Here is a 26,449-nt window from a genome sequence, read left to right as displayed (position 1 = left end):
AAAAAAAAGAGGACAGGCTAGAGAGACTTGTTACAAATACTGATTTGGATACTTTCTTAATTGGTATATTCCTCAACTTTAAAATGAGGATAAAAATAATATGTGTGATAGCTCTCAATACTAGAATGCTTGAAGAACAATCATAAAAAAGAATGAAAAATATCTGAAGAAAGCATACCAGTTATGTGGTACACCATCAAGAGAAATGACTTATGTGTCATCAGAATTCCAGAACAGATACTTGAAAACAGAGACAATAAAAAGCACAGTGAAACTTGTCTAAGTGTTGTTGGAATAAAACTTCCCTAACATCATGAAAGATGAGAAAATAAGCATACAAAAAGTCAAAAGAACCACAAAAAGAATAGATTCCCAAAGAAAATCACCAACACATATCATAATCAAACTTTCCAAATCCAAAGACAAAGAGAGTCCTGAGAACAGCTCGAGAAAAACAAAATGTTACCTGCAAAGAAGAATCAATACGACTAAGCTCTGATTTCTCAGCAGAAACCATGTGGATAAGAAGGCAGTGGGATGATATATGCAAAAATCTGAAAGAAAAAAACTGAATCATACACCCAGCAAAGCTGCCCCTCAAATATGACAGTGAAGGTAGAACATATCCAGATATATAGAAATTAAAGGCATTTGTAATGACCAGACCAACTGTACAAAAAATACTAAACGATGTTCTTTGGACTGAAAACCAACAACAGCAGACAACAACCTGATATTAGTATATATTTATAACATCTTCCAGATATAGAATTATTTACAGTAAAGCAAACCTATAAGTCTGAAAATAGGAAATCAGAGATATCAATTTCTAATGAAGTCAACTATAAAAGAAAAAGAGGCAGTAGTGTAGCTACTGGACTTCTTCCAAATGGTGAGAAAACAAAGAAAATTAATACACCTTCACATCCAAAAAAAAACAAAAACAAGAGGAAAATCAGAAAGATTTCATGAACATTATTAACACAACAGAAATGAAAATTAAAAGAAAACCTACAGACAAAATGAACTCAGTGCAGGAAATTATGTGGAACAAAGAAACCAGCAGCTCCACAAAAAAAGCACACACAGCAAAATGATAGCAATTAATTCATACCTATCAATAATTGCACTGAATGTAAATGTATTAAATGCACCAGTCAAGAGACAGAGAGCAGAGTGGATTAAGAAACAGAATACTTCAACATTCTGTCTACAAGAGACACATCAAAAAGTTGAAGACAGCCTAAAAAAAAATACTTTGTTGCATACACACAATGGTACTTTGTTGCATACACACAATGGAATACTATGCAACATTGAATAATAATGATGAATCTGCAAAACCCCTCACAGCATGGATAAATCTGGAAGACCTTATGCTGAGTGAAATTAGTGTGTCACACAAGGACAAATATTGTTTGAGACCATTGTTGCAAAAAATTAAGATAAGTGTTTTTTTTTTTTCTAAACTTTTCATTATGAATTTGTTGAAGGTTTACAGACAAGATCATCAGTTTTACATTCAGTAAACCATACACCTTGTTTTACCTCAATGATTACAATCTGTTCCCTGCAATATTTATCACACTTTCTCTCCCCATTTGCATTTTATATTCATATATGAACAAGGCAAACCTATTTGATGCACACGTACAAAACAAAAAATATATATTCATTTAAATGTCCACAGGGCACATCCTGCCAGCCAACCTCATGCCCGCAGGCCCACAGCCACATTCTCTGCTGTCATCGCTCTTCTAGGTAGGGATCTCACGCTCCACTCATGCTCTTCCTTCTTGATGGTCCTGGGATCACCTGTTCCTGAAATGAAAGATTAACTACTCCCTCATTTTAGTTACACATGTTCTATAATTACAGTTTTGACAACCACAATTTAATCCTGCTAAACATTATTCACGATTGAGTTATAAAATCCTATTACCATTGTTCCCCCTCCCCTTTCAGCAGATCCATCTGGGAAGGAGGGAAACTATTCAGAGAGAAACTATTCAGTGGGGATTCTACCTTACCACCCTCATTCTGCAACTAAGCACATTCATGAAAGCTTGTAAACCAGCCACTTTATGCATTTGTAGTCCCTCCTCCCCCCATTTTTTATAGCTAATGTCTAGATTTCTTGTTCCTATCAACCCAGTACACTGAGGGAACCAGGTTGTTCCTTGACATGAAGAATCCTTCCATTCCAGTTGGAATTTTGAGTCACTGCATTCATAGGCAATAGTCTAGTTTGTCAGATTGTAGCAATTTGCACTTGTTTCCAGTATCAAACATCTGTATCTTCCTCAGATTGAGTTCTAATCAGCTAGCCATCCAAGCTAGGTCAAATAGGTACTAGCTGCACGTTTGGGAGTTCATGAACTCCTCCCTGTACTTCAAACCAGCTGGCTGCTTCACTCTCAGCTTTAGTCCTCAGGGGTTAGGTCAGTGCCCATAAACTCAGGAGTTCACACATCTTCCTAAACTGCAGGCCAGCCAGACTTTCCTCTTCTCTCTCTCATCTCAAGGTCATTGGGTGCCAACAGAACATAGCCAACTTCAGCCTATGTCTTCATTGCTGCATTTCTCCCACTTCCACTCACAATTAGACCCAGCTGATCACCAGTGAGCTTACTAGACTGCTCATGGGCCCCCTTTGAATTTCAGTCCCCTTTGAATTTCAGGGTTTTCCCTGACAGGCTGACTTTGCTTTCCTTGATGCCTCCAAAGCAAACAGCTTGCTTGATATTCAAACAGCCAAACAGTCTGCTTTTTTCCTGCAGATCTTTCTTTCAATATGAATCTTCTGTTCTCCAGACAGTTCTGGGTTGGTCTGCATGTAAGAAAAGGTTTTCCTGATAAAAGAAACATTTTCTGATGGGTACTGGGGAGGAGGGGGATGGAAAATTACACTTGGGCAGGAGAGTAGGCACATGTTAACATGGGTGATGGGGCAAGCAATATACAAGAGGGAGGGTTGGCAGAGGAAATGCAAAGGTAGGGGGAGACACAGGGAGGAAAGCAAGAGTTGAAGTGAACAGAGGTAAATACTGTTAACTGATGGTGCATGGAGGGGATTGCAACCATTGTAATGAAGCAAAGAATATGATTGTTGAATGTAAAACTGATGATCTGCTCTGTAAACCTTCTCTCAATTCATAATAAAAATCATTAAAAAAAAAAAGACAAAGAAAAAAAGTTTTTAAAAAAGAGAGAAGACTGAAAATAGAAATCACCAAAAAGCAAAAGTCTGTTGTGGTTTTCTTTCTTTCTACTTTTGTAGATTTTTATTGTGATAAGCAGGCATTACTTGTGTAATGCAAATAAAAAACAACAGCAATAAAGGTAAAATTTTTATGCTCTATCTTTTAACCCAGTGACCTCTTGCAATATTATGCTCTCTTGGCATCTATGAAACTGTATAAGAAGAATTTCTTTTTGCTGTTTATTTTGAATTTAAAAGCTGTGAGTTTCATTGAGTGACCCTCTTGTTCTCAGATTATGAGACACAGTAAAAAGAAAGGACTGATCACTTATTTCTTGCAGGCTTTATTAGTCTTAACTGCCTTCATCAAATCCCTGGTTAACTCTTTCTGTCTTGTGAAAGCTTTCCAAGGCTTTACAGTTTCCTTTTGCTGTGTATGGGCTAAACAGTTTGTTTCCATTTTTGAGAATCACCAGACCTTCACCATCTTACATACACACACATGCACTTAATCACTTAATAAAGATGGGGGGGGGTCTTTAAGCACATCTAATAACTTCTGACATTTCACTTAACAGTGTTCCAATTTATGCTACCAGCATCCTCAGGGGATAGATGAATTTGAATTGTGAGTGGGCCAATAATTTAAAGGTTTACATCAGCTTAAAGAAGCCATCATGATAAAAGTCAGAAAGAATCTTAAGGCTACAGTGTGAGATGATTTTCAGCCTAAAGGTGCTAGTCATATTCTCTATCAGGTAAAATCTCAGGGCAAAATAATGTGGGCCAGTTTCTTCAACAGTTATGTGCTGTCCTGGGTGCTGAGGATTTGAGAAAGATGAGATCCAACCTATCAGTGATGCTGGGTAACAGATACAAAAAAGAGTCACAGTGATAATAATTACACTTGTCTCTCAAAGCTGACTGCTATGGCCTATTTTCAGTTATTCCAAATTAATACTCTCCAAATGGCAGCAGTAATGGGATCAAATGAAGTAACAATTACGAGGATGGTGCAGGAATGGGCAGGGCGTCCTTCTATTGTGCATAGGGTCGCTTTGAGTCGGGGATGACTCAACAGCACCTAACAACAATAATAAGACCTCAGATTAATTTTCTTAAAATATAATTATTAACAAATTTTTGTATCATTTGCTGTGCATAGCCCATTTATTTGAACACATGAGGAAACTTAGTAGAGATCTCAACTTTTTGCTATGGATATTTAAATATTTAAGTTGGCTTATGAGTCCCTGGGTGGCACAAATAGTTAAGCGCTTGGCTGCTAACCATAAATTTGTCAGTTTAAATCCACCCAGAGGTGCCTCGATAGAAAGGCCTGATGATTTACTTCAGAAAAGTCAGCCATTAAGAACTCTATGGTATACAGTTGTACTCTGACAGACACAGATCAACTGGACTGCAACTGGTCAGAGGACAGCAAAATGGGTCTTGTTTGGCTGGGGGAGGTTCTCTGCAAAAGGGGACAATGAGACCTCATTAACCAACACTCACAGCAGCTGGGGATGTGTGTACCGACCTAGTAAAGGGAATACCAATAGCATTAACCTCTCCAAGACTTTATGGCTCTACTATGATGTTGTTGTTGTGAAGTGCCATTGAGTCAATTCCAACTCACAGCGACCCTGTATAGGGTTTCCAACCATGTGGTTTGAAGTCCAGTGCTGATCCTATAAGGCCACACAAGGAGTTCATACATAGTCTGGCTTTAGAACTAAATGGTGACATTTAGCTTGATTAGCAGCACAGTGGTTACGAATCGGGCTGTAAACCGCAAGGTCAGCAGTTCAAAACTACCAGCTGTTCCATGGGAGAAAGATGAGGCTTTCTGCTTCTGTAAAGATTTACAGCCTCAGAAACCCTGAAAAGTGTCACTATGAGTCAGAACCGACTCAACAGTACATAACCACCACCACCATCACTCAACGGCATTTCACTACAATACCACCATAATAGGACCATAAAGCATTCGAGAAGTTCCCTTTACTGGGCCAGTGCACTCATCTGCTGGAAATGTGTGGCACTGTGGGTTAATGCGCTGGACTTCAAAGTTGATTTGAACTGCAAGGTTGGCGGTTCAAGCTCACCAATCACTCCTCGGAAACCCTATACAGGGTCACTATGAGCCAGAACTGACTTAATGACACTTAACAACAACAACAACAACTCCCGTATCATGTAATCTGGTGTGGCACTGTAGGATAAACCACAAGGTCAGCAGTTCAAACCCACCTGCCACTCACTGGAAACCCTTGGGACTGACTCCATGGCTCTTAACAACAACAACAACAATGCCTATATCCCATACTTAAGTGGAAATTAGTCCTGTGGCCTGGCAGAGATGTGGCAAATGACCCTTTTCTTTCTTATCGCGCCTAATTCATTGTTACAGATTCATCTGGGTCTCACACAGATCATTACAGTTCTGAATTAACTCCACAACACATGAACACAATTTTAGTGGAATGCTGGCTCTGAAAGGTATATTTTCATACTCCACAGAAAATGAAGACATTTGTGAGTTTGGCCTAGGGTAGCATTTTGTCATCTGTCCCAGAATACAAAGATTTGCACAACAGAAATGGTGGAATCACATCCCTGTGGGCAAAAATCATTACTTTCGTTTTTCCATTTGGATGTTTTCCATTTTCAGAACACAACCATTTTGGGATTATAAAATACTTTTCATATAAAGTACTTTGAGGTGAGGACAAACGTGTTTTATTCTATTGTGGATTTACATTAAATGGTCCTGGTTTAAAAACCATTATCCTGGATTTTTAAAATATGATTTAGGTATCACCAATAAAAATTACCTTGATTTTTGTCTGTTGTTGGTACTGCTAGAAAGTATTGTGTCCTTAATGCTGTAAGGACCAGGGGTAAGCAGAGTTGATCAGGGATGTTAAGGATACATGGAAACACAGAGCGTATGTTTGCTTCTCTCTATAGATGCTTTTGCTGCTGCAGACTTCAAACTATCAGGAGCTTCTCTCCTCTCCTCTCCTCTCCTCTCCACCTCATGTCTTTTGCTTACTCATAGCTTCTACTGCTTCATGACTTCTGTTTTCTTCCTATATACTCTGACACATTTTACTTTTCCTGCTCCCTACTGTCTAGTTTTTTTCTTTATATGTTCTATCCAAATTGTCCATGAAAAAGGTTCAGATACAATGAGATATTTACTGTAGACCAGGCTTTCTTGATCTGAACATTATTAACATTTTGGGCCAGATGATTCTTCGCTGTGAGGTACTGTATCGTACGTTGCAAGATTTTTAGCAACAACCTTGGCCTCTATCCACTACATGCCAGTAGCATTTCCCACTGCCAGTTTTGACATCTAAAACTGTCTCCAGACATTGTCAAATGTCCCCTGGAAGACAAAATCATCCCTAGTTGAGGATCACTCCCGTAGGCCAATCCCTGTGTAATTTGTGATCATAGCAACGGCGTCCCACAGAACACTAATATGAGTGGCATAAAGAATCCTGGTGTGATGCTGTAGGATAAGCACTGGACTGCTAATCCCAAGGTCAGGGTTTCAAACCCACCAGCTGCTCCTTGGAAACTCTCTACAGGGTCGCTATGGTTCAGAATCGACTCGATGGCACCGAACAACAACAACACTCCCAGGTCTCCTTTAATGAAGGAAAATGCCCTCGGTGGACAGCCTTCAGTTAGCTGTCTTTCAGTAATGCCCTCAGCTTCAGAGAGTTGCCTTGCCCAAGATTATACCCCTGCCATGGCAGGTCACAACTAATGACTGGCCAATGCAAGATTATAACGGTCTAACCATTTTGGCCCAGCTTGGGACAATTCTAATGGGCTACTCCACCTCATGAAGTCCCTGTGGGTTTAGCTGAGGGTATAATTGGTCCTGCATCCCCCCTAAACTTCCACCTACTGCCACCCCTGCTTCCTTCACCTCCATTCCACAGAAGCCAGTCCTAAGGGCACAGCTTCCGGGTGAACTACACCTCTGAGGGGATGAATGCAGCTGACAGTCATTGAAATGCTTCTTAGAAAAAGACATTATAATAGTCCCATCCTAGTCACTCAATGGAGTCCTGGTGTAGCGCTGTGGGTTAATGCGCCAAACTGCAAAGCCATTTGAACTGTAAGGTCACCAGCTGCTCCTTGGAAACCCTATACAGGGTCGCTAGGGGTCGGAACCGACTCAACGGCACTTCACAACAACAAGAAGTCACTCAGTAACTTAATTTACTTTTTCTGTCATAATGAGGTGTAAGTGATGACCACCATTATCTAAGGAGTCCTGATGCGGCACTCGATAAGGATATAGGATAAGCACTCGACCTTAAGGTTGGTTTGAACCAGCACCTTGGAAACCTTGTACAGGGTCGCTATGAGTCGGAACCGACTCGACGGCACTTAACAACAACCGCAACCACAACCTTATGATATCCATTAACAGGAAAGGACTTTTGGGACAGCCTAAAATGACATCACCCTCTTATCTTATACCCTTTGATGACTGAAATATTTTTTGCTTTGGATTTTTGGTTTGGATACTGTGTGTTTTTAGTAATGGAAAACATACTGAAATCAAGAGAAAACATTAGTGTAAGATGAATTTTGATATGAATATGTAGGACACATTTTCCAAGTGGACTCTATTTGTAGGATTGGTGGACAGAGGCCCACTGATTCAAATTCTTATATTATACAGGTCCCTGCCAGGTGGTAGCACATACTACAAGTAGGAGGACTGCAGCTTCCTCCAAAAAACCTGAAAGGCTACAAATATTGGTGGGTCAGGAAAGGGTTAAGCTAAGCAAGCTGCATAGCAATAACTGACAAGTATTGGAATGCAAGATGGTCAATAAAATAGGTCATAAAAGGAAATAGGTTTGAGTGTGAATGCTGTAAGGGTAGAGGACATGCACTGTTCTTTTTATTATTTTTTTTATAATGTCTTGCATCTAACACAACACTTTGCACATAGATGCTGGGCATTTTTTGACTGAATGATTAACTGGTACTCTCTTAAGAGCTCTGGTAGCGTAGTGGTTACAAATCGGGCTGCGAACCACAAGGTCAGCAGTTCGAAACTACCAGCTGTTCCGCAGGAGAAAGATGAGGCGTTCTGCTCCCGTAAAAATTTACAGCCTCGGAAACCCTGTACAGGGTCGCTATGAGTTGGAACCAACTCCATGGCACATAACAACAACAACAACAACTCTTAAGATTGTTCCAACTCTGATTCAAGAGGACTGAGCTTAGTCCAGTGTCTAGTCTAATTTCCTGAAAAAAAAAAAAAATGTGACATTAGGAACTTTACTTTATGGGCAGGCCACATATGACAATGAAGAGAATTGATTCATTCTGTCACTCAGCAAATGTCTATTGTATGACAAACATATGCCAAACTCTTTCCTGGGTGCTAGGGAAGCAGCAGTAAATAAAACAAAGTTCCATCTAAATTTTAATGGAAGATGGACAATCAGGTCCAATATGTTTGGTAAAGAAGAAGAAAGTAGGTTAAAAGGCCTAGAGATGATGGGGGAGGGGAGCTTTTTCCGTGAAGTGATCAGGGATGACCCTACTGATAAAGTGACACTTGAGCAGAGAAATGAGAGAGCAAGCCATGCAGATATCTGGGGTCAAAGAGTTTCAGGTAGAGGAAACAGTGAATGCTTAGAGGGTTTGTGAAACAGTAAGAAGGCCAGTACAGATGAATCCGAGAATTATAGTTCAATGATTAACTAAGAGCCAGTTCAGGTAGGGTCTTCTGGATTTGTTCTTTTAAAAAGAGAAAACTTAGGAGGGTTCTGAACTAAGAAGTGACATGATCGGACTTCCTTTGCCTATAGCATTTATTCGTTCACCCATTCATATTGATTCGAACTCATAGTAACCCTGTATGACAGGGTAGGGTCTTCAAAGATGTAATCTTTATGGAAGCAGCTCACTTTATGGGAGCAGAACCTCAGGTCTCTTTGCCTGCAGAGCAGCTGGCAAATTCAAAATTGCATTACCAGGGTTCCTGGTTAACAAACACTCTATACTTGTAATGTGAAGATGAGAAAAACCCAGAACCCTACCCTTGAGATATTCGTATTCTTACCAAAAAAAATAAAAAGATCTATTTAAAAAATCGTGACCATCTATAGTGATGGTAAATTGTGGGTGGTATAGGGATATAATGGAAGGAAGAATTGCTTTTACAATGAGGAAAATGAGATGCTCTATCTAGACTAGTATCAATGCACATTATCCCAGAGTCTACAGACAAAATCCAAGGTAGATATTTCATATGATAGAAATCTAGCAAAGAATGCTTCTAACTGCTTGGCCCTTGATTTCACTTGGCAAGAGTCATAAGATGTATTCAGTGCTAAGAATTGGGTCTCTTTTCTACTTAGCCATTCTAATATGATGAATATCCCCCTCTCCAGTTATACACGTAGTCTCCTTATAGCCCTTTTGTTGAGAAAAGGGATTTCTTATGTATGTATAATGAATATAAATATAGGTTTCAGAGAGTGCTAATGTTTTAATGAGATAGAAATACTCAGACAAGAGAAAGAATAATTGAAGGATTAGTGAACATGGGTGTAATTTGACTTGGAAAGAAAAAGTCTGAGTTGGAATTATCTGGGGTGGGAAATCAGAAGAAGAATGAAGTGGAATTAACTCATTTTATGGTGTGAGTTAAGGACAGAAGGGATTTATTCTCAAAAGGCAAAAAGTGGAAGAGTTTGTTTTGTGGAACTTGCCCTAGGACAGATAAAGGAAAGGGAATAATTCAAAAGACTTGGTCCAGGAGCTTTGGAGGTGATACATCTATTAGAGGTGTCAGAAGGAGGGGGGAAGATTTGAACTGAACCTTCAGTTCTTTCTGGAGCCCGTAACACAAAAGCTTACAAAAATCTTTCTACCTTCGGGCAAAATAAAGGGCAACAAAGCTTATGTCTTAAATGGGACAGGACATAACACAGAGGGCCCACACTGATTGAAATGGGAATATATACGTATATAGATATATTACGTCTGTTAATGTACAATTTAATGTTAAAAATTATAGGCCACTGTCAGAGAGACTTGTTTCTCTGACAGTGGCCTATAATTTTTGAAGAGTCAAGACAGTGGTTGGAAAAGGAGGAAGGGGCTTTTTTTCTTGCTTTTGTGGTTAACAGTGAGTTTAACTCTACCATCATATAAGGCCTCTCTCATTTGCCTGGTTACTTTGGGATTCCTCACACTGGTAGTAAGTCCTGATAACTCACTGTAGTTATAATAATAACATAAATAGATGGAGAAATTATAATGTATGTATAGATATTAAGCAAGCTGTGCTCTTAACACTGATGAAGAATTGTACATGGGATTGACCTGCTCAATCCTCATGATAACTCTATAAAATAAGAACTATTATTATCTTCTTTTCACAGTAGAGAAAACAGAGACTGGAGAGGTTTAATAACCTATTCAAGTTCCTACTTGTAACCCTGATAAATACCTGGCTTTAGAAAAGGCTTTCAGAGACTAGTGAGTGGCAGCCCACAGTCTCAATTGAAAAGACTGTTTTTAGTCTATGTGCCCATTAATTTTTGGATGATTAGTAAGAAATGGGAGAAACTGTGCTCAGGGATGTTTTCTGTTCTCTAACATCTTTGATGTTCCGTTTGCTCTCTCTCATTTTCTGTATTAGTCAGCCACATCCACAATAATGCTGTGTAACATGCCAACCCCAAACCTCAGTGATTTACTATAACAATAAGCTTCTAGTCTCATGCCTGTGGGTCTCCAGGACAACTGTGGTTCAGGTGATCCAGGCAAAACTTGACGGAGAAGTTCTGCATCAGGCTTCAGGTTGGTTCGGCTTGAATCCAAGCTATAAATTCAGTTCCAATTCTCTCCAAGTGTACTGGATTTTGAGGCCCAAGCCAAAGTCTTAAGGCCACCTGGAGCATATTCTCCTGGCAGATCACCAGAGCACAAAAGGACAAGCCTCTGCTCACATCCTGTCTGCTAAAACCCCATTGTCCAAGGCAAGTCACATGGTCAAGTCCAAGGTCAAGATGCTGAGAAACACACTCTGCCCACTATGAGGCTAGAGCTAAGGTATTGATTTTGTTTTGTCTTTGCTTTGACAATGAAGTAAAGAATTGGGACCAAAACTCAATCTCTCCCACCCTCTCATTCTTCTTGTGTTGCTTTCTAAATAGGATGCACATCCCATCTTTAGTCATTTGGTTTTTTAATATCTGACTTGTTCCCTACTGTCTCAGGCTTCATATTTTACTTTCCTTGAAATTTCCCTGGTGTCTAATACAGTACTGTTCACACAGAGAGCATTCAGAATGTGTTGACTGCCTGCCGTCTTTTAAAAGCACATCTGGAGAAACACTCAAGGCACCTGGCAATATTGCACTGACTTGTTAGTAACCTGACTTAACCCAGATGGCCCAAAGACTGTAATCACTATTACCTGGAGGAAAGTTCTCTGGTAATGCAGTCAGCCAATTCTGTTCACCATTATTCAGAAATTCCATGAGCATACGTCAATCTGTGCTCTATTTAGATCGACACCCATCTTCCTATATCTACCCTTCTAAGGCTTGATTTCTTTCTCAGTCTTCTAATAATCACAGTGAGGTTCTGGAAATTTTGTACGAGTCAGTTTGAAGGAGCTTTCATGAGTAACGCCATCAAATACTGGTTATTAGTCTTTGTGAAACTGTGCAGCCAGTAGTATTGGATATTAGATATAGTGTTTATCTCTGCAATTCTCTCACCTTGCCAAGTACTTTAATATGAACTCTTGACTTCCCAGACCAAATGTAAGCCTGATACTCTAAATGACTTGGCAATCTAATAACAAATCCCATGGTGTGGTATTCAATTCACCATGTGCAATGTTTTCTGAGCTCAGTGTTATCTCTCTGACAGCTCATATAATATTTACAGGTGGTTATTCGTGAGGAATTTTAGTTAGCCATAAAGATTTTCACAGCTATGGCAGACATTAGAGGTCTCATTCATCACTCTGTGACCTTCCCCTCTGGAATGTAGCCCATCTGTCTCTGCTGTTGAAATCTTTATGGAAAATCTGCCCATCTTTGAAAGTTTAGTAAGTGATCTTAAAGTTTTCATTGAACCTTTACTTTTGATATATGATATATAGCCATAAAAAGCACTATTCTTATTTTAATTTAAGATTTTTAAAAACATTACATTTAAGTTGGTCTTTCAGTTAAATGACAGAAAATTAACATCTGCTACAGGAACTATATGTATCACATCAAATGAAAATAGGAACCATACAGGAAGCAATTGAAATGGGGGAGGGGGGAAGATGGCCAGACACATATATCTCCAGTATTAGTAAGTACTTGAAAATTTAAATACTGTACTATTATCTTGAATTTGACTTTTTAAAATGTGAAGAAAAAAGGGCAGAAATATGTGATAAAGAAGCGCCTATGCCAATTCAGTGAATTGAATGGGCTAGTTAACAGAGCAGGAGAGACGGCCGACTAACCCTCAGATGACCAACCCTCAGATGTTGCCCCTACCAGCTTACATCCTCCTCCTTTCACACACAACTTCTCACAGCCTTTTTCAGGACCTAATCCCACTACTCCGCCTCCATCTCCTCTGTGCTTTAACCTCTGTGGTCTTGTTGGATCTTCACTGTTGTTGTTAAGTGCCATCGTGTTGGTTCCAACTCAAAGCGATCCTGTATTGGGTTTCTGAGGAGTGGCTGGTGCATTTAAACCACCAACCTTGCTGTTCAAACTGACCTTGTGGTCCAGAACTTATCCTATAGGCACCACACTAGGACTACCTTGTTGAGGTCACAGGTTTTCTCCTTGCGACATCTTTCTCTTCTACACTCCTATTCCGTTGGAACCCGTAGCTGCTCATGCCTCTCCAACTTGACTATCCTTCTTGAAATGTTTTCACCGACTTTATTCTAGTTTCTGTATTGCTTTTCTTTAACTGCTTTTCCATTGCCACTACCATTTTAGGGCATATCCCAGGATACAGTTGACCTCCCTTAAAGAATTCAGCCATTCTTGTAGCTTTGGTTTTCATTCTAGCACTTAACAGTTTTATTTCATATGAGTTTCAATAAAAGCATCCACCTTTCAAATATTTTGATTGAAATATATAATTCATCTGAAATTCAACTCCCCCGAGTTATTTTATCTGCCAATGAAACCTCAAAAACTAAGACTAGTAACTAAGTCTTGGTAGTATGAGGTCATTTGATTCTCTTTCCCTGGACACCAAATTCACTTATGGACTGCCTACCAAACTCTACTCTCCTACCCTTAACTCACTGTGTATGCTACCACCAGAGCAATTTTCTTACCTATTCATTATGGTAATCCTCTGATTATAAAATATCCTTCTATTTCCCACTCCAGGACACCAGAATTCCTGGTGTGGCACTGTGAGTTAACACATTGGGCTGCAAAGTCGTTTTGAACCACAAAGCTTGTGGTTCAAGCTCACCAGCCGCTCCTTGGAACCCCTATACAGGGTCACAATGGGTCAGAACTGGCTCGTCGGCACTTAACAACAACATTTTCCACTATATCAAATATAAACTAATTTGTTCATCATTCATGTTAATGAATGAGAGGCAGAGGGTCTAACCAAGAAAGGAAGATCGGTTGAGCAGATGCCACTGGTGTGGACAGATAGAGGTAGAGAAAGAAGTGCCATAGCCTTAGCAGTTACATAGTGTTCAAATGCATTTATTTCTCTTGCCACACTTTATACTACATGTAGTGCTTTGTTCGTTCATTTCGTTCTGTCATGCATAAGGTCGCTATCAGTCAGTACCGACTCGAAAGCACCTAAAAAGCAAAGCATGTTAATACTAGTCAATAGTAGATCCAAGGATAAACTGAGGTATAATATACTGTCCATCTGAGGCAGAGAAATTCATTCTAGGATTATCATCATTCAGATAACATGCAGAAGGTATGCAGTTACAAACATGATTTTTATAGTGATTTCACAAAGCAATTTCATATTTATTTTCCCACTTAATTCTAACATTTCAGTGAGGGAGATATTATTATTCCCATTTAACATCTAAAAAATGAGATTCCGAGAGAAAAACAATTGCTCAAGATCATCAAATATTTCTTCTGAATCTGTGCTCTTTACACTTGATCCAGGTACCTCTCAAGACACTGAGGTAAGCTTTGAGATAATATACTGGGTTTCTTACTGAACTCAAAGAGCTTACAATCTGTCCAAGGAAGAAAGAGCATGAGAGACAAGTGCTCAAATAATCCATGGTATCCAGCCAGTATATCTCACCAACTAAATGCCGTTAACCTGTAGAAAATGCATTTTCTCTTTCCACTTGAATCAATAAAAAATGACTTCGGCTGGCAGGAGTGTAATTTATATGAAATGCCTTTAAGCTGTCCATAGCCTTTGATCAAACAAATATACTTCTAGGAATTTTGCATAAGAAAATTAACAGAAATATGTGCAAAGATTTATCTATAAAGGTGTTTGTTGCAGTCTTACTTATAACAGTGAGACACTGGAAATAACCTAAATGTTCCCCAAAAGGGAATTTCTTCAATAAATCAAGGTATATTTATTCATGGAATACTGTTCAGTCACCAAAAATCTGTTGTAATCCAACCAGCCCATTCTTAGAGAAACAAAAACTCATGCTTACACAAAAACCTGTACGTGAATGTTGATACCAGCTTTATTCAAAATCATCAAACGCTGGAGAAAAAAAGCCCCACATGAACTCTACAATGGTGGTGTGCCATGGAGTTAGTTCCGACACAGAGCAACCCTGCATGTGATGTCTGAGGCTGTAAATCTTTATGGGAGCAGAAAGCCTCTTCTGTTTCCCACAGAATGGATTTTAGTGTCGAATTGCTGACTTTGAGGTTAACAGCCCAACTCCTAACCACAATACTACCATACCAATTTAAACGAACAAGACATCTATCTATACACATAAACCTTTGATCTGTGATAGATACATCTCTCGCTTCCCTCAGGTAGAATAACTCACTCAAGTCTTTGCTACACTGAAGCTTTAGGCTCCACTAAACTAGAGGTGCCCAGAACAATAAAGCACCTTTCATTGACTTTTCCCCTTCCCTCTGCCACTTCTTGGCTCCTCTACTAGAGCACACAAACTACTTGCACCCACATCCTTATCTCAGGATTGTCTTCTGGAGGATTGCAATCAAGATGGCCTTCACTCTCCTGTTTACTACAGTTGTAGCCATCATTACATCCCTGTTACTGGTAGGAAGAAGGAGGCTAGGAAAAAGGCAAACACGGTCTTTCAATTTAGTCAGCCACCTTTAACCAACTTTCCCAGACGCCTAACCCAGATATTCACAGCTTGCATTCATAGGCCTCAAGAGCATTTGTGTACCCAACAATTAGAAATTCTATTAGTAAAGAAGATGAGAGTAAACATGATGCAAGGGACACTGAGTTCGGACAAAGAGAAACATTGAAGTCACATAAGGAAGGAATGGGAGACAGCAGGGAATTAAAGCCATGATGAGATTTAAATGGCAAAGAAGTTTGAATGGTTTTTTTTTCCTAGACAGGGACTATGGAAGGTTTCAGAACAAGGGAGAGTGGTGTATTCTGAATACTACTTTGGAGACATTGATTAATGCCATACTGGATTTACTGAGGAGTTGGGGAAAATCCGAGGGAAGTTATGAGGAGGTGTTTGTGTTTGCTCCTTCACATCCACTGTTCACACATCCCCACCATGTTCTTTGCCTTGAAAGACTGACCTGTGTGGGCTCCAGGAACATTCCCCACAACCTCCTAGATTTAGGTTGGTCTTGATCAATGGAGAACCATGGAAGGAGACAGGTAGGAAGATGGAGAATAAGGTTGAAATGTTTACTACATTTCTTTGTTGTTACAGGGGTAATGGTGCTTTCAGGTAACCCTCCACCTAGTGCACATTTTTGTTGTGGTTCTCTCTGTGTGTATGTGTCTCTCTCTGTCTGGTTTCCAGTAATAGTGCACGGTCTTGTTCTTCAATCTCTCTCTCTTTCTAGGTTCCAGTAATGGTAATGGGTCCTTGTTGTTTTTAATAATATCTTTTGTAGTTTCTCTACATCCTGAGCACACCTTTGTCAGCAGCCTCTTTACTAAGTGTTCCTCAAATTACCTGATTTGAATGTGCCTTCTGTTTTCTGCCAGGTGCTTGACTGATTCAGTCTTCTTATAATATATGAGTCGTCTCAAAACAGATTCCCTTTATTCAATAATAAGGTCCTCAGGGCATGGGACACGTTAGGGCCTCTTTCCATACCCCACCCTACCCCCACCCGCAAATACCAAGCATGGGGCTGAGCACATAATGTGTGTTCAGTAAATACCAGTTGAATGAGTTTAATGCTAGCATAATAGATGTGCTCATTCGAAAATATCCCAGAGACTGATATTAAGTGAAAAATGCCAGTAGCTGTTGTCTGTCTTATTTATGGTTAAAGCATCAGCACTTGGCACCATGTCTAGCCCATAGTGGTAGTGGTGGTGTTAATTGCCGTCTAGTCTATTCCGACTCCTAGTGACCCTGTTTAGGGTTTCTGAGAAGCGTCTGGTGGATTTGAACTGCCCACCTTGTGGTTAGCAGTCCAGTGCTTATCCTACAGCAGTACATTAGCTCATAGTAGGTATGCTATAAAAATTTGCATAATGAATGAAGTGATGTTTAGTATTGTTTTGTCTCATTCAGGAATGGAGCTCCTTTTAGCAGGTGAAAATAAGTCTCAGCTTGTGAAATTAGGTTCTCTGAACTGATCAGATGAATGATTTTAGACATTTAAAACAAGACTCATGGTGGAGATTACAGCTCATAGGGAGGTAGATGTTGACCGGAATAAAAGGAAGCTGTTTATAATTATCACTAAAGCTAGGGTAAATCAAAAGAGCTAATCCAAGAGTGGCAAACACTCTGACAATTAAGTTTTTCAAAGCAGCTCCTGGAAAACCATTTGGCAGAAATGATGTAGATGTGAATTTCAATATTAGATATCATGTAGAGAATGTGGACTAATTGACTTGACAATCCCTTTCAAGAATTATTTATCTACTCAGTTGTTTGGCAGATATTTATAGAGTGCCTGTTACGTACCACACATGATAAAATACAATCAAATAGAAAGACTAAACATATGAATCCTGGCTGGACCCTTTACTAACTGTGTGACATGAACATTTCTTAGCCTCAGTTTCTTCACATAGAATAAAGAGCCCAGATTGCGAGACAATTGAGTGTTCAGCTGCCAACCAACAGTCTCTTGGGAGAATGACCAGGCAATTTGAGTGTGCCTCCATAAAGATGACAATGACCCTATCTACAACCAATCATGAGGCTGATGCCAGACCAGCCAATGTTTCATTCCTATTTAATTGTGCATGGGGTTGTCATGAGTTTAAGATAGCTACAACCTCATCGAGTATTTAGTAGAGTCATACAGCACACACATTGACAAACAGTACATTGTAGAACAGCAACAGGTTTGTTTTCTCCTCTCCATTTTATTTCATTTAGACTAATAGACTGAAATTAGAATCTATTACTTACTGACTTTGGACCTTAAACATGCTATTTATTTCATTTGATCTTAAGTTTTGTCACTGGCAAAATTAAAATTATAGTACCTACCACACAGGTCAAAATTGGTGAAAATTGGTTCTTGGTAGGTGAAAAAATTCTTGCTCATCTTTCTGTATAAGATTTACCCATCGTTATATGTAGATATACACAAGTTACATTGTAGGATAAGCACTGAACTGTTAATCAAAAAGTCAATGGTTCAAACCCACTAGCTGCTCTTCAGAAACCAATTTGGCAGCACTTAACAATTTGTACAGTGCACAGATAAATTATATCTGTGGCATTAACATTTCGTGGAGGTTAGGCAATTAGGGGGAAACAAAAGTTTCAAAAGACTCTTTTGGTGTGGGCAATAGTGGTAAAAAGATTGAGAAAACATTGCCCCTGAGTAGAACTATTATATAGAATATATCCACACTTCTGAGGAGCCACGTACCTGTGGTGAGGAGCCACGTACCTGTGGTGAGGAGAGGCTTCCTAATGAGATTTTCTTTGCCTGTTATTGGTAAGTGCCATTGAATGGATTCTGACTCATAGAAACTCTGTATAGGGTTTCTGAGGAGTGGCTGGTGGGTTTGAACTGCTGATCTTGAGGTTCAAACCAACCTTGCAGTCCAGTGCATTATCCTGAAGTGCCACACCAGGACTTCTTTTCCTAGAGGTCAGTTTTCTCTTTTGCCTCCAGTGAACACTAAATGATTTATTTTTTCTAACCTGCCCCATATTTTCTTTCTACCTATGTTATCAAGCTCCAAATCCACCAAATATGAGCAAAGTGGAAAGATTAATGAAAGCAGTTGAGCCTGCATTCCTGAGGGTGCTCTTTTGGCATGGTTTAAATAACGTTAGCATTCTTTTTAATTTTCTGGTTAGGCCCCTGTGTCGTTTAAACTATACCTTAACACCGGGGTGCATGGCTTGGCACATTCTGTTCATCATGCATTAAAAAATGGTTGGAATAGAAAGCTCTCCTACACACTGTGTTGGTGATTTTCAAAACCACCTTGGACACAATATTGAATCCTGTCACCTCAAGGGAGGAAAAGCATTTGAAAGTAGAACTGCTACCCTCTTGCTCTTAATAACGTACTACATCTGTAACACAAGGGGGAAATTCAAAGGTTGGTTTTAGAATAAATAAACTCATGTGTAGTTTGCTATTTAAATTCGGTAGACAATACCCCCATGGTGCTGGTATGGTATGATAATGGATGATTTTTTACACTTGAGAATCTGAATCACCAAGCTGCCCTGGAATTTCACATAGCAGTTATAGAAACATCTGTATAAGAAAATACCAAAGGACAGCATGGTGTCATAAAAGCTATTTGCCAATAAATCTGCTTCTGATGGGCTACTAAAAACGGACACATCAGGCATAAAAGATGAGTGTGTGTGTGTGTGTTACATAGGCTAGCTTTGTGAAGTATGGCAAGCTTCCACTGGTACACTGAGATAAGAAACAGCTGTTGTTAGCATCGGACTATTGCAAGAAATGACAATTTGGGGACATATTTATGAGAGGTACCATATATTTGATCAACTTGTGAATATATGCAGGACCAGAATCGTCTGGCAGCCCAAAACAGAGCACACATTAACAATCTCTTGAGAAAGAGCACTGAATCCAATCACATCAAACCATCATCCAAATGTGTATTATTTCCAACACATGTAGTTTTAGTGCATGTGTATGTGGTGGTAATGAGTTAGGAGAGGACTGGAGGATGGTATACTTTTCCCTTTTTACTGCATAAAGGACATTTTGGAGTATACAATTCCAGGGTTTCAAATGTTGACTGCAAAGCAGTTTACTTAGGTGAATTTGTGAACTGCGAGTCAAAGGAGAAAAAAAAAACATGTTTCGGAGGGGAGTGGGGAGGCCCTGAATCTCACCTTTTAACCGCTTGGATAGCTACACATTAAGATAAAAGGCATTGCTTGGGATTCTAGGAAAGCCCACAATGAACAATTAAGAATTTCAGTTGTAAAAGCTTAATATTTTGCATTGCTCTGGAATTTATCATTTTTAAAATTCAAAACAATCTATTCAACTAGTTGGGAGCGTAGTGACTCTATACGATAAGCACTGGACTGCAAACCACAAAGTCACCTGTTTGAGCCCGCCAGATGCTCCATGGGAGAATCAGAGGCTTTATAGTCTCAGAAACTCTATTACAGGGTTGCTATGAGTCAGAACCGAGTCGAAGGCATTTAACAACGACATTCAACTATTTAGTCCACGCATATTCTGATAACTCCTCTGGCATGTAATTGTTTTGTTTCCCCTCCTTTCATTTCTAAGAATGCAAAGTCAATAGCAGAGACTTTATGAGGGTCTTTCATTATTAGCACAGCCCCTCAGCACCAGTTTTCCTCTGTCTCTTGCTCAGGCTATCTGCCTGACGCTTGTTGCTTTCAGGCAGATAAGAAGATTGTTGTGGCTGAGCCAAACCAGGCAGCCAGCAGACCTCTCCAATGTACTCCAAAGGAATAATGTAGGAAATCCAGATTGGCTCCTAGACCACAGGACATTCCCATCATTCTCCAAATCAGAAAGAATTTATGGCCCATTACAATGATAAAGAAATGAAAAGGGAGGGATAGTGTGAGAAATCCTGAAACCTCTTTCCATAGAGACCTTTAAGAAAAAAATAGCCATTTTTTTTCTTTTCTCAGTTTAGGCATTTGCAGGCTTGGCAGTGAAAGCCATCTTCCTTTGAAGCTACTGAGATTTTAAGAAGAGGGTAGCCAGGAGCTATGATTTCTGGCTCCCTACCTTGTCTCATGTTAAAGATGGTTTGGGGGTTTAGGTTTCCATTAACATCAGAATCTGGCCAGGCAGGTCAGGAAGTCCAGCCCAAGTTCTTAAATCAGGTCTTATTTACTAGCAACATCAATGGGCTCAAGTGCAGCAGTGATTGTGAGGTTGACCCAGGACCAGGCAGTGTTTCGTTCTGTTGTACATAGGATCGCTATGAGTCAGTACCAACTCGATGGCACATAACAACAACAACATTTACTCTATGAACTAACCTGGAAAGAAGAGTTCTATCCTACAGGACAAAATGCACAAGAAGAGGGAGTCAGGCAGGGAGTGAGACAAAAGGGAGAGAGGAAAACACAGCAGGCTACTTCTTCAAAATAATAGTTAAGTATCTTTTCCCTCATATTAAAAAATTCTGTCCACCAAAATGGAAAAGTATAATTAGTGGCTAACTACAAATCTATTTTTCTGTACCTTTTGAATGACGTGTTGCCAAGACACAAAGCTGAATGTCTTGTTAAAGGTTGTGTGAGTCTATCCTACTTTATATAAAACCAAGAATCTGTAGTTTCATTACCCTAAAATTGTCTGGCAGTAGGTGAAGTTAACTTTTATTAGAAGCTGTTCTTTCATATTATACAGTGTAGTCAAGGATATATTAGTTTTGACATTTTCTTACATCTCAATATACTGTGGAATGAATTTCCTGGAGACTCAATTGGAAGGGAACTTTTCATGGGAAGGAATCGTGGTCAGCATCAGCTGTTCCTCAAATTACTATTCGCGAGATGGAAACTGCAAAATTCAGGAAAAAAATGTGCATGTAAATAAAATCACTAAATGTTAATAAGAATGCTTATGTTTCTATTCCTGATGACATTCTCTCTCTCTCTCTCTCTCTCTCTCTGTGTGTGTGTGTGTGTGTGTGTGTGTGTGTGTGTGTTTAAACTTCAGGACCTTAAAACTGTATTCAGGAGCAAGATTTTATTGTTGGAAAAATGTTATAGTGCCTTCTAAACATGATAACTCTGTCTTGAAGTAAGAAAAAAAAATCAGATTAAACAGTATATAAAAGGTATTTTTAGAGGTTCAGCTTTAGGGAAGAAAAAAACCTACAACTTACGTATTAAAAAGCAGTTTAAAGATGATTGATGTGACTAATACACAATAAAGTCATTATAAAACAAATTCCCAGGATGTGAAATTTAATTTTACCTATAGGATTCATCACTCATCAACAAAGTTTTATTACACTCTGGTATCGAGTGCCTTTCTCTCACTGTTTGGTTATCTTTTCTAATAAGATCATGCTGGTCAGCTGACATTTTGAGGCACCAATTAAACAGATAATCGGTAAATGAAATTGGATTGTGTTTCAACCAAAATAAAGAGAAAAACAAGCACACCAGAGTGATAAGTGTAGTACTTTAGCTTCAGTCACTTAGAATGTAAATATATCACAGAGGGATATTTTAGCTGCTAAACTAATAAAAAACCCAGTCAATCAAATAGTAAAAGATATAGAGAAGTAGCAATAGGAAGTATTATAAGAAAAGTGCCCAGTGGAGACACATAAGAGAAAACCAGTCAGTCTCCTCTTTCAGTTTCTTATCTGTTCTATAGGTTTAGCAGCGGAAAGGTTTTCTTCCCCCTTCTTCTTTCTTTGCATTTATCTTTGTGCCTGAATGAGTTCAATTTCACTTAGATTAGAACAGAAATTTCAGAACAGCAGGTTAATCTGTCCTGTCTTCATGGGCAACTGAGCAAACAGTCCAATATCAGTGTAAAATTGTAATTCTGGAGATTAATGTTGTCTTTCCTGTTTGCGGTGAACTTGACCTCCTTTTTCTTTTTTTCTTTTTTCCCCTTTTCAGCTTCTGTCCAGGGTCCCTGGGAGAGAGCCATCTCACCAAACAAAGTGCCCTACTATATCAAGTAAGTTGAAAGAATCACATACTTAAAGAAGCATTTATTGTAGCCAATCTGTCTATGCACAAATGAATTTATTTTTAAAACCTGATGTTAGCCTGGCCTACAATACCTATTTCGTTCTTCCCCGCGGAAGCTTGGATCATAATAAACTCATGCTAAAATTACCACTGTAAATTTGCTGATGCAATAGAGAACAACAGCCTTTAAGAAAAATCCATTTAAAGCAACATTTTGTGGTGTGTGTTAAGATGAGGGAGGAGGGTCAGATTGTCACAGTAGAACTGAAAGCTCCAGATAGATAATATTGTTAATAGTGGGAGTAAATATTTACAAGAACTATTTCATTTATTTCAAGGTTTTCCCACCACATTTCTTCCTTAGACAAAAATGGAATATTTGTAGAGCTATATGTGCACAAACAGTTTGAGGTGACTGATTGCTTCATGGACCCCAAAGGCAATGAGCAGCAGTCTTGGATTTGTGGTTCTAGTGCTCAGCATTTGTCACCTAAAAGCAACAACAGAATGCTACTGTTTTCTGGGGCCATTTTTGCCAGTCAAAGGAATACTAATTATCCCTCAAACTAGGAATTTTCATTATCAGTTTGAAAGTACCTTCTGAAGGATGATGCATGAAATATAATTTACAGTACATCAAGTCAACATAAAGGAGACAGAAGAGAGATTAGTGAGTTTTTATGAAACCTTAACAATCTCTTGTCAATTACACAAGAATCTAACTTAAATTTAACTTGATATTGGCTACTCTCCCCAAGAACAATTAAAATTAATCGAGTTCATGGAACAGTCTTCGGTACTAACTAAAATCTTTGAACTTGCTTCTGTCATGAATCTGACTACACATATTAAATGTTTTCTTAGTTGTTGTTGTTGTTTTCAGCCTGCCATCTTTTACCTAGTCTGTTTTTATTCTTTTGCTGCCCATCAGTTCTTCATAATTCAATTCAAAAGCAATAACAGTGGCCCTAGATCTTCATTACTACAGTTCTCAAGAAATTTGATTTCCTACTGCTATTTTGTTAACTCAGAAGAATGGGAGTGAGAGGACTCTTGTGCTCTATCAGAAAAGATATATTCTTATTAAATTTTTCCCGACAAGGTATCTCTTAACATGAGAAATTTTTATTTTGTGTATCACCACCTTGCTTTTCAATGTTCTTATTTTTATTTTGGTTTTGTTATACTTAATTCATTAATGTGGTCACATGAAAGTACATATTTTAAATGCCCACTTAAACTCGTGTTTGATTTTAAATTCCATTTAGACATGCACTGTATTGCTTTAGATCACTGTGTATTGAATGGAACAAATTTATTCCATTTTCACATTCAACTTTTATCTACATCACTGTCATTGTCATCATTAGAGCCCATCATTTTCGGTTTTTATTAAGGTGCTTGATACCTGCTTCTTTTTTTGACCTATTTAGAAAGTGCTCATTTTATCCAATTCCCTTATGAACTGAAATAAAGGTTATTTTTCTCCTATAGTAGATGAGATTTTAGGACCACCTAAAAATAATAATAATGTATCCAACAGAATCCTAAGACATCTTTAAGCCATTATTCTCCAAATTATTATCTGTTTAGAGTTTGTTTACTAAGAGTCTCAGAGTGATTTCTAGAATCCCTGAGCCCACATACTCTACCTTTGTCTTCTCCTCCCTGATGTTACATCTACTAAAGGAGATCACAGCCCAGTGTTGTAGGGAAGTGAAAATTAATTCAATCCAAAACTGTAAAGATGCTCCAGAGAAGCAATGATTCCTCCCTCCTCCCACCCCACCTCCCAGTAAATTAGTCTCCTGCTGGTGCTCTGTGAAATAAGAAGGGAGTTAACTATACCATTTATCCAATGCTCTTTTATGTACTTAAAGACCATGGTAGTGGTATTGATAAGGGCACAGGTCTGGAAACAAGAAAATTTGAGTTCTAGTCTTGTCTCTATTATTATTTGACTGTGTGACCTTGGGCAAGTCACAACCTACACAAACCTTGGTTCCTCATTTATAAATTGAGTTAAACTCAATGATGTCTAGGGTTCTTTCTAGCTCCAAAGACCAATGAGTACGGCTCATTCTGCGGTCTTCTCCAAATTAAAAAAATGCAGGATCTCAGCTTTTTTTTTTTTTTCAAGAAACTTATCTTTATTTTTTAAATTTGTCATTTCAATTATTAATGTAATATAAATTCTCAGTTTAAAACTATAGGGATTTTCTTTTTTCCACTGCTCAATTACCTTTGGATAAGCCCTCTCAACCCATTCCAATTTCCCCAGGAACCTCTTTAAAATACTTAAGTCTTGGCGTATAATGTAGAATTATTCTTCTTCCTGGTCCAATGATAAAAGACATACAACAAGAAATAGGAAATATTAATGGGCAGGTAAGTATGGAGATCTTAAAAACCTCTGCAATGATCCGTTTCTTGGAATGAGGAATCACATAAATTTCCAAAGATCCTTCTGAAATTTTATAAAGAACATTTCTCTCTACAATTATAGTCTATTTAAAAATAGGGGTATTGTAATTCCGTAGATACACCTCTAAAGCTGTAAACCATAATACTCATATAGCAACACTCAATGTTATTTTAGTGTACATTGTCAAAAAACATTATAATGCTTTTTTAGAAACGTTTGATGGTGAGTTGGGTGAAAGTTTATAGAGCAAATCAGTTTTTCACCCAACAGTTCATACGTACTTTGTTTCATGTCATCTGATTGCAGTACTCACAATGTACTTCCCACTTCTACCTGTGTTTCCTGTTTCCATTCATTCTTCTTTCCTTAACACTTCCTGTCTTCTGAATTTTTACCTTGGGCAAATACTGCCCTGTTGATCTCAAATGACTGATTTTTATAAGGATTGCATACGTCACTAGTATTATTGTTCATCTTACAAATTTGTTTATTGTTTGATTGAAAGTTAAGACACTGAGATGAATTCATTACCAGGTATGAAGGTTGAATTAGAGTCCTAGTTTCTGGCATTCCACTAGTCTCTATCTGACTAGTAGACCTGGTCTTTTTTATGATTTTGAGTTTTGTTTCAAATTTTTCTCTCATTCTATCTAAGGTCTTCTACTGTGATTCCTTTCAGAGCAGTTGGTAGTGGTAACTGTGCAACTAGTTCTTCTGGGTCTTGGAGACTGAAGTTCACACAGTCCATTAGACTTTTGGACAAATTGTTTCCATGTGGCTTTGATTTTATTTTCTCTTCTTTGCTACAAACAGGGAGAGACCTTAGTTACACCTTAGATGGCTGCACACAAACTTTGAAGACCTCAATCGCTACTCACGGAAGTAGAATGTAGAGCATTTTCTTTGTGAACTATGTTGTACCAATTTACCTTAATATCTTCCAAGACTATGCTCTTGAACCCCCAGGTCCAGCAACTCATTCCTTCAAGGCATTTGGTTATGGCTAAGAGGTTTTCAGAACTTTGCCCCCTGTATGTTCTACTATATTAATGAATAATGTATTTTAAAGACATTTTTATCTTATTATCTACTATTATTGCCTAAAACACTTAGAGCAAATTACTTTGCTACTATACAAGATTTGGTGGATTTCATGCACTGGCAAACGCCATTCATAAACTGAAATGTCTTATTGGTGAAAAACTACATTAGTAATAAGTTTGCAGTCCCAATTTTTCCTCTTTCTTGTTTGTGTAGCTTTCCATTCAACCATTTTTACCACACATGCCCAATTGCAAAACCAGGAGTCTTCTCTCTTATGATATTTAATGATTTACAAATGTTCCTTTTGATGCTGGAAAAACTGATTATTTAAATAATAAGAAGCTTCTACAAGGATAGCACAGTTCCTAGTTGGTTGTTGAGTTGTGCTTTCATCCTTGGGGTTTTAAATCATTGGCAA

At 38.6% G+C, this 26,449-nt stretch overlaps 1 protein-coding gene across 4 annotated transcripts in view; it reads left to right on the top strand.

The window, feature by feature from the left end:
* The window catches only part of LOC102838260 (dystrophin-like), a 3,237,302-nt gene that overhangs the window by 2,919,098 nt on the left and 291,755 nt on the right, over window positions 1-26,449 (top strand). For all 4 annotated transcript variants that reach the window (XM_006870143.1, XM_006870144.1, XM_006870145.1 and 1 more), the window contains one exon: window positions 22,488-22,548. In XM_006870143.1, coding sequence (XP_006870205.1) covers window positions 22,488-22,548 — 61 coding nt within the window. The remainder of the gene's footprint in view (window positions 1-22,487; window positions 22,549-26,449) is intronic.

The sequence above is a fragment of the Chrysochloris asiatica genome, unplaced genomic scaffold (assembly GCF_000296735.1).
Source record: "Chrysochloris asiatica unplaced genomic scaffold, ChrAsi1.0 scaffold00139, whole genome shotgun sequence".
Lineage (NCBI taxonomy): Eukaryota > Metazoa > Chordata > Mammalia > Afrosoricida > Chrysochloridae > Chrysochloris > Chrysochloris asiatica.
The sequence above is the reverse complement of the archived record's forward strand: the minus strand, read 5'-3'. Positions and strand labels throughout refer to the sequence as shown.